The 13,695-nt window shown below is 42.4% G+C and overlaps 1 protein-coding gene across 2 annotated transcripts; it reads left to right on the forward strand.

Annotated features, from left to right (window-relative positions):
• Positions 1–797: 797 nt before the first annotated feature.
• On the forward strand, positions 798–4,870 carry LOC311141220 (homeobox protein orthopedia B-like; the record flags this gene model as incomplete). Of its 2 annotated transcripts, none has more annotated exons than XM_084176479.1 (3): positions 798–873; positions 1,337–1,722; positions 4,367–4,870. In XM_084176479.1, 3 exons carry the CDS (start codon positions 798–800, stop codon positions 4,868–4,870), a joined length of 966 nt encoding a protein of 321 aa, XP_084032605.1. The 2 variants fall into 2 exon arrangements, with proteins under 2 accessions (XP_084032605.1, XP_084032606.1); XM_084176480.1 differs by having other exon boundaries at positions 798–834.
• Positions 4,871–13,695: the final 8,825 nt, after the last annotated feature.

Consider the following 13,695-nt stretch of genomic DNA (forward strand, 5'->3'; position numbering starts at 1 on the left):
TTAGTACAAATTCACTCTGATTTTACTCTAATAACAGTGATGAAAGCGTGTAGATTCATCTCTAATTACACAAATGCCTAATCCCTAATGGTCTTGAAAATGACTGCGATTGAATTATAATCTAAACTTTGTTGTTGGTTGATTCAGGGAAGGATTAAAATTACCCAAATTGTGACAGCTTTGAAATTACATGGCTGATTTAAAGAGTAGTCTGTAAAAGTCTACTATAGGCTATACTTCAATCCAATTGGGTTCATATCCCTTCTCTTCAACAAAAGTATGTGTTATCTGTTGTGTTGTTACTCTGTTATTATGATGAACTGCAATAATAGACCTATGGACACGTTTCAATTATGTGCAATTTCAAAACAAATATCCGAGTAATTCGGGGTTAAAGCTATTAAGGGTGGTTTGTGGTAGTTTATAGATAAAGTCGTTCTAAAAGGTAAACTAGAAGGATAAAAAACGAATGAATCAGTGCAGAACATGACGGGAAATAGTTGCTGCTAGGGCGTGGATGTGTGTGAGTGGCTGGCGATAGGGGGTCGTGGCGCTGACATTTCCAGAGTTCTATTCTGATTGGCTCTTATATGAAGAAGCTCATGGGTTCTTTCAACTATTAAGTGCCTCCCCATCGCTCTAAAGGACATTATAATGCAAGGGACCTCCTTTTTGAGCACAAATAGAATTTTCTTTCATTTGGAGGATATAAAGCCTACTTAAAAAATATATATTTAAAGTTGTGAGGTAGACCACATTTGTAAGGTGGACCATATTTCGCACTGGAGCGGTGCGCAATGCTCTCTCACACAGATCTCCTGGATGCTCGGCTCGGTGAGTTATCATCGCCAAACTCCGGTCTTCAACTATACTGTAAGCTGGAGCAATTTCTAATCTAACAACGTTATGAAATTAAATTGACCCATTTGTCTTTGATGTCAGCCCGTTGCATGCGTAAACGAATTGTGTCAAAAACTATTTGTTTCAGTCCTGCCTTAATTTGATGTGTACATTCTGAAATGTTGATGTTGATTATATTGAATTTTTGAGTCAAGCAGAGGATGGATTATATTTGTAACACTTTAAGAGGACTCGTATGAATAACAATTGCCTGTAATTTGACAAACAACATTTTACATTTCACACCAGGGAATTAAAATTCTAACCTACATAGACAAATGTAAGATCGTTCTTCAAATGCATCATTTCAGTAACTTCTGATTGTGTTTCATCCCTCACTCAAGGGTCTCAGAGTTGTTCTCTGCAGCGCTAACTGTGTTGCCATCTCTCTCTTTCTCCCCCCCCGCCCCCCCCCCCCCACACTCCCCCTCCGCAGGGATGAAGGATGCTGCGGAGCTGCTGGGGCACCGAGACCCGATGAAGTGCCGGTTGGGTGGCGGGGTGGTGGACCAGGGAGACATGGCCCCTGGCCAGGACACCGTGGAGGGGACCACCTTGCTGCCCGGGGACGAAATCATCACGGGTGGATCCAACCCGCCGGGCATGCCGGTAAACAGTAAGGACACTGAGAAACAGCAGCAGCAACAGCAGCAAAACTCTAGTCAGACTGCCAACCAGCAGAAACAGAAGCGGCATCGAACACGCTTCACCCCGGCTCAGCTGAACGAGCTGGAACGGAGCTTCGCCAAGACCCACTACCCGGACATCTTTATGCGTGAGGAGCTGGCGCTGAGGGTCGGCCTCACCGAATCCCGTGTGCAGGTAAATTGTGTCCTGAGTATTAATGTTTCTTTAGGTTACATTTACCCCCAAAATGTCCTGTTAAATTGATATCATAAACATGTTGAATCACATAATGATTAGGCTACTCATACAAACATATGTTTTATATATTTCTAAAACGAATAAGCCAAAATGATATACAAATGTATTGGTTTTACAAAATGTGTATATTAGCCTAACTATGCAATTAACCCTTTGATATAGCCAATAGAAGGCCTTTGATATGACATTTTAATAGCCCATCAACATTTTAAAAAATGATTTAGCCTTGCTATATATTTATTTTAAATGGTTAGAACTAGGCAATACAAAATGTCAATAACGCAATGAGTAGAATAACAAATTGTCCAATATGTATGAACATGTATCCAAGCAAATGTTGCACCCATATAAGAAAACAAGTAAACTTATTCTGCTAATAAGCAATATAAAAAGAAGAACTGATACACAATAACATTGATTTCGTTATGTTATAGGCTAAGGGGCAGGTGATTGAAAAGTTGAAAGGCACATCAGGGTCAGGAGCGCTGTCCATGGTGCTGGTGCACCTCCCGAACGCTTTCTGTTGCCCAGCGTATGCACCACGACTAATATCATGCCAAACCACAGTTCTACCAATGACAGCGCTATTCCTTGTAAACAATCCAGTTGAAATGGGTTTAATTGAATAAGAAACATGCTATTTTATGATTTATAATATTTACTCGATTATTTTCTAAACAATATTTGTTGTTGACGCTCCCAGGAAAAGCTGCAGTCAAGCGATTTCTCGTTGTAAAACAAAACTCATTTGTGGCAGTCTATAGTAGGCTATTCCTGAAATAATGGGGGACAGTTAATCTTGAAAGGAAAACGATGCCTTGGAACTTTCTTCTCATTCAGTAAAACAGTGTATACCACACAACTGTAGGGCCTATAGTGCAAATGTACAGAAGCGCTGTTTGTATTTAGGCCTAGCGACATACATTTTAGTCATTTAGCAGACGATCTTATCCAGAGCGACTTACAGTTAGTGAATGTATACATTTTTCATACTGGCCCCCCGTGGAAATCGACCCCACAACCCTGGCGTTGCAAGCGCCATGCTCTACCAACTGAGCCACAGGAGGGCTTACATACAAATCGAAATGCACATTTAACGTCACAGAGAAATAATGACATTTTCCATAGGTTATGCACTGTGCCATAATGTTTTAGGAAACATTTATACGTGTAACCTACAGGGATGCCTGCATGTTATCAATTTGAATATATACATTCGTTTCTGTCTCTAGCCTATACTTTTAGTGCGTCAAAAACGTCATACATATTTTATTAATTTAGAATGGCATAGTCTAGGCCTATAACATAAAAACATTTTATTTGATGTGTTTAATTACGTCGATGTATGCTGGATTTCTAAGACACTATAGTAAAACCAAACACATTATTATCAACCTATTTCAGTCTTATTCATAAATTAACGGATTATTAACCAGTGATGTGAAATTCATGCAAATTACCCTCATTGCAATAAAGTATATCATTAGTGATGGCTATAATTAAGTCGTTTTTATATTATGCACAAACACTAAAGCAGTAGGTAAGCAGGCCTATCTGATATCTAAACCTACATTTCTGCAAACAGCGCATTAGATCTGCAGTGTAACTTCGCGCGCCTATTTGTTGCTGTCCTCTGGAATGGTCTATCAGCTACGTCTTAATAGGACGCTGTGCGAGACTATATTGTACTTTGTTAATGGAATGAGAAATTGCATTTTCTTTCCCCTCGAGTGTAATGGATTCGCTCGGCGTTTCACGGCTGGCTGAAGGGAATGAGAGCGAGATTTTAGATTTAATACAGCGGCACAGAATCTCGGACCCGTGAACACATTAATCATGCCTGGAATAGCGATTAAATCTTTATAAAGCTCTATCCATGAGACCCTTCAAGTAACCTGCGTGTGTGTGTTTTTACAGAGTTTTAACAATTATTTAAACCACTGATTTATGAGTATTTTTATTACGTAAATACAGTTTTAACCACTCTTAACGCCAACCGCTGCTTCGGTGCAACGTTGGTTTAGAACATTGTTTTAAGAAACGAATTCCGTGTTATAGTAATGGATTTAATTTAAACGGTCCATAGACCACAGAGATCCTATGCAATTACTATTTATTTCGATGATGACTCAGGCAATTTATTGTAGCGATAATTGCGAAGTGTGGGTCTCGAACCCGGCCCATAGGCATACCTGCTGGCCACTGCTCCAATATGGGATGCCTACCTAGACAAGATTCAGTGTAACGCCCCTTGCAGGTCTCGAATCCGCAACCACTGCTAACTATTGCTTATCACTGCTCCAATAAGGGTTAACCCCTAGGCAAGGTTCATTACAATATTAAAGAATATTAAAGAACATGAGGACCAATTTCTAATGTTTATTTTTGAAATGTTACCTTATTTATCCAGGTTTAGTCTCTGATGAAATAAAATGTTAAAAACAAATATAGTAATTTGTAAGACTTCTGGATATCAGTCTATCTTCCCTCTCCAAGTTTAGCCTATAAGAATAAATGCTATATGTTTTAAATGTGTTATGTAGCCTAACCTATCTCACGCTCTCTTTCCTTTTCTCTCCAGGTGTGGTTCCAGAACCGCCGCGCCAAGTGGAAGAAGCGTAAGAAGACCACCAACGTCTTCCGCGCCCCTGGCACTCTGCTACCAACGCACGGCCTGCCTCAGTTCTCTGCTGCGGCCGCCATGGAGAACAGCCTGTGCTCCTTCCACGCCAACGACTCCCACTGGGCCACGGGGATGCACGGGGTGACCCAGCTCCAGCTCCCCCCTGCCCTTGGCCGCCAGCAGGCGATGGCCCAGTCCCTTTCCCAGTGCAGCCTCGGAGCCGGCCCGCAGCACAACTCCATGGGCCTCTCCAACGGCCTCTCCTCCAACGGCTCAGGCCTGCAGTCCCACCTCTACCAGCCCCCATTCCCCGGGATGCCCGCCTCCATCTCTGGTCCAACGAACGTGTCAGGCTCGCCACAGCTGTGTAGCTCTCCGGACAGTGACATGTGGAGAGGGACAAGCATCGCCTCACTGCGACGCAAAGCGCTCGAGCACACAGTGTCCATGAGTTTCACTTAATGACGTTTGAAGATTACCCCCTTTGTTTTGCTTTTTGCTGTACCCCGCCATTTTAAGAAATACCTGTGTGAAGACTACTCAGGACTCAAAGTACTTCATGAGAATAACAAGGAAATAGAATGGCCAGACTGGAGTCTGAGTTGTGTTCACATATCATCATTAAAACACAGATGACATTGGCTTGTAAATGTGGTGAAGTGGACTCGAGAAATAGGCTAATTTACCTGCGTCTCAGAATGTCTCTTTCTCTTAACGTCCATTTTCAAAAACATTTATTATATCACCTATTCATAATTATATTGTAATTATTTGGCCAAAAATCCTTGTCGTTTTGTGTTTTTCATTAGGTGTGGCTGTTGCACGCTGTAGGAAAGTAAGATATCATGTCAGTGAATTTATTTGTTTTCTAAATTGTTCAGATGAAGCTGTGTTATGCTATAAATTCAGTTGGGAATCAGATTTCTAAATGCCACATGTACTGCATGTTTGAATAGGTCTGACGCATGCGCAGTGCAGTGTCTTTGACCCCTGAAATAGCCTGTTTTTCTTCTGCTGCCTCTTTCCTGAAATGCACACTCATTCACTTCTCCTTATGGATTTAAGAGAATGGAAATGGTTTAAGGACTGTCATGTAGACTCTGACTCTGTTCTAATATCCACACTAGCATAGGCTACTATGAAGAAATGTACTGGGCATGCATTCTAATTGGTATATATATAGGCCCAGCAATCTAAGGTTTGTTTTTACATCTATGCTGGGAAGTGCATAGAGTGCATAGGAATGTCTGGGAGTGGTCTGATTGGGAGGGGAAAGCTGAGCATTTGCTGTTATTGGCAGAGAAACTTGGAACTCTTTCTTATTTGTCTATTACTTAATTTACCGCCTGGTGATGTCACCAGGAAGTCCAAAACTCCTTCCTACCAAAACAGGCTGAAATGTCATGCAGTCTTTTCAAACAGCCCTTACACTAATAGGTAATTATCATAATTTTCACAATTTCACAGTATGAATGCAACCTCATAGTGTGGAATATATATATAAAACACAGGAGAATCACGTTTTTGACTGCACTGGGCCTTTAAGAAAGATAAGTGAAAAAGAAACAAACAAACACATTTCTACATAATCAGACTCATCTGCATGTGTTGGCCACGTGTAAAATGGGGGTAGTAACATTTATAAGACAAGAAAATGAACCTTTAAGTAACCTGTTCTAGGATGTTTTGTGTAGATAAAGCATTCTCGTACCCGCTGGTCTGTTTGTGACATGTTTAAACTTATTGTTTGTGCTTTTCTTAAATGTTTGATCTTACACCAAATTGCATCACAATGTTTCCTTGAAAGGTTTATATTAATTTATTGTAAGTGGACAAATAAAAACATTTTCAATATGTCGAATTACGATTGGTTTATGTCTCAACATTAGCCTAATGTTATAGAAAATTTGGGCTCCTCAAATCTAATCAAATGTTATTTGTCACATGCTTCGTATACAACTGGCATAGACTAACAGTGAAATGCTTACTTACGGGCCCTTCCCAACAATGCAAAGAGAATAAAGATAAATAATAGAAAAACAATAACACAAGGAATAAATGCACAATGAGTAACGACAACTTGGCTACATACACTGGGTACCAGTACAGAGTCAATGTGCAGGGGTACAAGGCAATTGAGGTAGTTATGTACATATAGGTAGGATAAAGTGACTAGGAAACAGGATAGATAATAAACAGTAACAGCAGCGTATGTGATGAGTCAAAATAATTAGTGCAAAAAGGGTCAATGCAGAGTTAAATAGTTAACCAATAGCTACCCGGACTAACCATTAGCAGTCTTATGGCTTGGGGTTAGAAGCTGTTCAGGGTCCTGTTGGTTCCAGAGTTGGTGCATCGGTACCGCTTGCTGTGCGGTAGCAGAGAGAACAGTCTTGGGTGGCTGGAGTCTTTGGCAATTTTTAGGGGCCTTCCTCTGACACTGCCTGGTGTAGAGGTCCTGGATGACAGGGAGCTCGGCCCCAGTGATGTACTGGGCCGTACGCACTACCCTCTGTAGCACCTTGCGGTCGGATGCCAAGCAGTTGCCATACCAAGCGGTGAAGCAGCCAGTCAAGATGCTCTAAATGGTGCAGCTGTAGAGCTTTATTAGGATCTGAGGGCCCATGCCAAATCATTTCAGCATCCTGAGAGTGAAAAGGCGTTGTCGTGACCTCTTCACGACTGTGTTGGTGTGTGTGGACCTTGATAATTCCTTAGTGATGTGAACACAGAGGAACTTGAAGCTCTCAACCTGCTCCACTACAACCCTGTTGATGTGGATGTTGGAGTGCTAGGCCCTCCGTTTCCTGTATTCCACGATCAGCTCCTTTTTCTTGCTGACATTGAGGGAGCGGTTGTTGTCCTGGCACCACAATGCCAGGTCTCTGACCTACCTGTAGGCTTTCTCATCGTCATTGGTGATCAGGCCTACCAACGTCGTGTCGTCGACAAACAGTGTGGTGTATGTGTTGTTGCCTACACTCACCAGCTGGGGGCGGCCCATCAGGAAGTCCAGGATCCAGCTGCAGAGGGACGTGTTTAATCCCAGGGTCCTTATCTTAGTGATGAGCTTGGAGGGCACTATGTTGTTGAACGCTGAGCTGTAGTCAATGAACAGCATTCTCACGTAGGTGTTCCTTTTTTCCAGGTGAGAAAGGGCAGTGTGGAGTGCAATGTAAATTGTGTCATCTGTGGATCTGTTGGGGCAGTATGCGAATTGGAGTCGGTCCAGGGTGTCTGGAATGATGGTGTTGATATGAGCCATGACCAGCCTTTCAAAGCAATTCATGGCTACAGATGTGAGTGCTATGGGGCGATAGTCATTTAGAAAGGTTACCATGGCATTCTTGGGCACAGGAACTATGGTGGTCTGCTTCAAACATGTAGGTATTACAGACTCGGTAAGGGGAGAGGTTGAAAATGTCAGTGAAGCCACTTGCCAGCTGGTCAGCACATGCTCTGAGTATAAATCCTGGTAATCCATCTGGCTCTGCGGCCTTGTGAATGTTAACCTGTTTAAAGGTCTTACTCAAATCGGCTACAGAGAGCGTGATCACACAGTTGCCCGGAACAGCTGGTGCTCTTATGCATGTTCAGTGTTGATAGCCTCGAAGCGAGCATAGAAGGTATTTCACTCATCTGGTAGGCTCGCGTCTCTGGGCAGCTTGTGGCTGGGTTTCCCTTTGTAATCCATTATAGTTTGCAAGCACTGCCCCATCCGACGAGCGTCAGAGCCGGTGTAATAGTATTCGATATTGGTCCTGTATTGACGCTTTGCCTGTTTGATGGTTTGTCGGAGGGCATATCGGGATTTCTTATAAGCGTCCGGATTAGTGTCCTGCTCCTTGAAAGTGGTAGTTCTAGCCTTTAGCTCAGTGCGGATGTTGTCTGTAATCCATGGCTTCTGGTTGGGATATGTACATCCTATATTGCATCCGGAAGGAGTTCCAACAAGAAAATCATATCTATATGCATCCGAAAATCTAAAATATCATCCACTAAGAATGAAAGGTGTGTGAGCAGCAATCATATTCAGCAACCATGACATCATTAGGCCCACCTCGACCTGTGAACGGTGGATGGTCACACACTCATACCAGTCACATGACGATCATCGCTTTGGCCATGACGGTTAGTCGGTCACTCTGTTTATAATTTGTATTTGTATTTATTATGGATCCCCATTAGCTGCTCCCAAGGCAGCAGCTACTCTTCCTGGGGTCCAGCAAAATTAAGGCAGTTATACAATTTTTAAAACATTAAAATACATTCACAGATTACACAACACACTGTGCCCTCAGACCCCTACTCCACCACTACCACATATCTACAATACAAAATCCATGTGTACGTGTGTGTATCCATGTGTTGCTTCACAGTCCCTGCTGTTCCATATGGTGTATTTGTATCTGTTTTTTAAATCTAATTTTAATGCTTGCATCAGTTACTTGATATAGAATAGAGTTCCATGAAGTCATGGCTCTACGTAGTACTGTGAGCCTCCCACAGTCTGTTCTGGACTTGGGGACTGTGAAGAGATCTCTTGTGGCATATTTTGTGGGGTATGCATGGGTGTCCGAGCTATGCGCCAGTAGTTCAAACAGACAGCTCGGTGCATTCAACATGTCAATACCTCTCATAAAGACAAGTAGTGATGAAGTTAATCTCTCCTCCACTTTGAGCTAGGAGAGATTGACATTAATGCTAAATCTCTATGTACATCCAAGGGCCAGCTGTGCTGCCCTGTTCTGAGCCAATTGCAATTTTCCTAAGTCCCTTTTTGTGGCACCTGACCACACGACTGAACAGTAGTCCAGGTGTGATAAGACTAGGGCCTGTAGGACCTGCCTTGTTGATAGTGCTGTTAAGAAGGTAGAGCACCGCTTTATTATGGACATACTTCTCCCCATCTTAGCTACTGTTGTATCAATATGTTTTGACCATGACAGTTTACAATCCAGGGTTACTCCAAGCAGTTTAGTCACCTCAACTTGCTCAATTTCCACATAATTTATTACAAGATTTAGTTGAGGTTTAGGGTTTAGTGAATGATTTGTCCAAAATACAATGCTTTTAGTTTTTGAAATATTTAGGACTAACTTATTCCTTGCCACCCACTCTGAAACTAACTGCAACTCTTTGTTAAGTGTTGCAGTCATTTCAGTCGCTGTAGTAGCTGGCGTGTATAGTGTTGAGTCATCCGCATACGTAGACACACTTGCTTTACTCAAAGCCAGTGGCATGTCGTTAGTAATGATTGAAAAAAGTAAGAGGTCTAGACAGCTGCCTGGGGAATTCCTGATACTACCTGGATTGTGTTGGAGAGGCTTCCATTAAAGAACACCCTCTGTGTTTTGTTAGACAGGTAACTCTTTATCCACAATATAGCAGGGGGTGTAAAGCCATAACGTATACGTTTTTCCAGCAGAAGACCATGATCGATAATGTCAAAAGACGCACTGAAGTCTAACAAAACAGCCCCCACAATCTTTTTATTATCAGTTTCTCTCAGCCAATCATCAGTCATTTGTGTAAATGCTGTTCTTGTTGAATGTCCTTCCCTATAACCGTGCTGAAAGTCTGTGTCAATTTGTTTACTGTAAAATAGCATTGAATCTGGTCAAACACAATTTTTTACAAAAGTTTACTAAGGGTTGGTAACAGGCTGATTGGTCGGCCATTTGAGCCAGTAAACGGGGCTTTACTATTCTTAGGTAGCGGAATTACTTTTTCTTCCAACTTTGTGTCTACCAACGCCCCTAGTATAATGTACATTTGCTGAAGCATTATGACAATTGAGCGTCACAGTGGTAGGGATTAACTGAGCTGGGCTTGGGTCATTGATAAATCATTGCTTCAATGCAGCCTTATAATGGTGTGAAAGGATCCAGGAACCCAATTTATTTGGGTGGATCCCATCCTCTTTATAAAATGTGTTTTGTTTCCAAAAGGTATTCGAAATTGAGCTGCAATAATCACGTAGCCAGTTGTGAAGAGAAATAATCCTGCTAAAGCGTTCAATGCCACGATTCAGAGAAGGCACAGGGCAAGATATGATGGGTCTTTTATTAGTGTCTAGCAGGGAGTCAATCAGCTCTTTAAAACCCAGTTTCAACTGTTCAGAGCTGCCCTTCATAATGTCATTAAAACCCACATGGTCTACGATAGAATCGATTTCCATGTCCTGACGTAGTACATTCGGGAGCAGCTTAGTAATGTAATTTACTCGAGCTCGGGATAGGACATTGTTTTTGTACCAGGAACAGTCACATTTCTTACCATGGAACTACATAAAATCACAGCTGGAGAGAAGGACGAGAAAATCTGGCCACTCCCACGCTTCACAGGATTCAGAGAACGCTTTATGGATGGGCGAGAGGCAGGATAACTTGAGCCCGTTGCTCCCTTCGCCTGGTGCAGGGCTCCGACAGATGGAGGAGCCCGCTCGAACCAGAGCAGGGACGGAAGGTTGCCGACGTCGACTTCAAAGTTGTAGGAGTAGGCACTGTACCCCCAGCGACGAAGGTGCAGGAAGATCAGGCTCCAGGACAGTGTGTAGACTGCTTTGCGGGAGGCCGTTGTCTTCGGCTTCCACGGCTCGTGACATGCGACCATCATTGATTGCTATGCTCCACTTGCTGTGCTCCTTCGACTCCGCTATCAGATGGGGGAGCTCCTGGCAACACCGGCCAGTCGGATAACGACAAACAACAAGGCGGAGATGCATCCAACAAGCCGAACGCTGTCCAGCCACCAGTGTAGAAAAGGTAAACATTCCACTCTGCGTTTTCCCCAGTTTCTTACGTAGGCTGGTGATCTAGGAAGCCACCTCAAGCCTATAATACTCTGCAAGCAAACAATTGCCGCATTGTAACTCTGAGTGATCCGGTTTGTCACAAAATGAAGTGTAGTAGATACAGCTCCTACAGCCCTGGAACCGTTCATTTATTTCTCCAGACATTTACGTCATTTAGCAGACGCTCTTATACAGATCAACTTACAGTTAGTGAGTGGATACATTATTTTCATTTTTTCATACTGGCCCCACGTGGGAATCGAACCCACAACCCTGACGTTGCAAACGCCATGCTCTACCAACTGAGCTACATCCCTGCCGGCCATTCCCTCCCCTACCCTGGACGACACTGGGCCAATTGTGCACCGCCCCATGGGTCTCCCGGTCACGGCCAGCTACAACAGAGCCTGGATTCGAACCATGATCTCTAGTGGCACAGCTAGCACTGCGATGCAGTGCCTTAGACCACTACGCCACTCGGGAGGTTTGTCCAAAATACAAAGAGGGCTCCATTGCAAAACTCTTCTGGGACTAACTTCGTTAGCTTGATGGCTAGCAGCTTAGCGACTCTGTCAAGTAGGCTTCAACCTGTCTGTTTAGTGGGATTCCGGGACAAGAAATAGCGGGCCTAGCTATTAAAAGCTAACCGTGTCGTGGAATCCATGCAAAAACAAGTTTGGTATTTACATTTCACAAATATTGGTCATGTTTTAGTCAAAAATATCAAACCGAGTGTTTCCAGTATACAGTGTTCAGCTGCACACTCTGATGATGTCACTTGTGTCATTCAATGCTCCAGAGCTCAATGCCACTGGATGGACAGAATCTTTCTAGGATTTGTTTTACCGCCATTAAATCCAGTCTGCTAATTTTGATTTAGTCTAAAATAGTTCAAATTCGAATGTAAATTAATTGTTTTAACCCTTAGACCCCAATAGAGTTCTAGAACGCTTCTGTAGTTACTGTGAATTTTCAAGATAAAGCTAATTTTCTCACACATTTCGAACAAACAGAAATAGCTCAAAAACAAAGAGCAAATTACAATTACAAGTTAACTCAGTTTTAAAGAGCACAAACTCTTCTTTAATATGATACCACATTCATTTCAATAGGAATAACACAAATTGTGTTTCCCATTGTGTAAAGACACACTCACTCACTATAAAAAAACGATTAACACTCAACACAACAAAAATCGTATTTAAATTGTAGTACATTTGACCAAATTACTCACGCAAAATGTACCGACTATAATATATTATACATATAACTATTATTTACATATACTGTACATTAAAAAAAAAAAATCAAAAAGTTGACCAGAGGACAATATTCAGAATTTTTTTCAAAACCCACACAAAGTATTCTATTGAATTGTCAAAGATTATTGTTACAATGTAAAAATGCAAACAACATTTCAAAATGTAGATAACCTCTCCCAATACAAATTTGTAGAGACCATGCCTGACACAAAATGTAGAAATAGTACTTTGACAACAATTTTGTGAATGCAACAAGTATTAGAGAAAGATCCAGATAAAAAACACAACTGTTCAGAGACTATTTTAAAACATACACATTTTTCCTATAAGATTTGCAGTAAAAATTAATGTCACACTGTCACACGAGTGTTTGCAATTAGCCTACATCATGTCATGGAACTTGTTGACGCATGGCCCCATTCCACAAAGTGGCACAAAATGTAAAAATAATACTGACAACAATTCAGTAAATGCAACTAGATTCAGAATTGTGTTTGCCTATGAGATTTGAAGGACAAATTCATATTTCACACTGTCACTTTAGTGTTTGCATTTAGCCTACAACATGTCATGGAACTTCTGGAAGCACGGTCCCATCCTGCAAAGTGGGCTAGAACACATAGAGCATGCAAAGGTTTCTACACATCTCCCTCTCTTTGCCCTGCGTCCACTATGGAGGCACACCACACACCCTCTCTTGCGCCCTTCAAACTTCACCAGGGAGTGCCCTGCTTTCAAATTATGAGTTACATCTCGATCCACACCCCCTGGTGCCACACTCTTGGCTCCCCGCTTTCTGCCACTGTATCCATTACAAAGCATGGATTACAAACCATTACAATACTTGAATGCCTTCAGGGACATGCGCCTGTGGTTTCTGGGAAGGGGACTTTGTAGGGTCCCCCACACAATGTGGGCATTGATAATTGCAATGTTGAGCATCCCCCAAAACACATACTTCCACCATTTCCTGCCTGTGCGTCCAACATTATAGTAGCTCCTGAGCTGGTCGAGATGGCCATTTTCTTGTTGTAATCCAGGACCAGCTCTGGAACAGATATGAGTTCGTTCTGCCTGTATTTTGATTCTGGTTTTAGGGTGTCATTCCCTGAGCTGTTAGAACATAGAAAGACACATCTCGTTTGCCCCTCAAGCGGCACATTATCCGCAGACCATTCTAGACTCTGTCCTCTCTGGCGCTTGCTCTCCAAAATGGCCTTGGGAAAATT

The sequence above is a fragment of the Coregonus lavaretus genome, assembly GCF_964263955.1.
Source record: "Coregonus lavaretus genome assembly, chromosome: 14".
Taxonomy (NCBI): Eukaryota; Metazoa; Chordata; class Actinopteri; order Salmoniformes; family Salmonidae; genus Coregonus; species Coregonus lavaretus.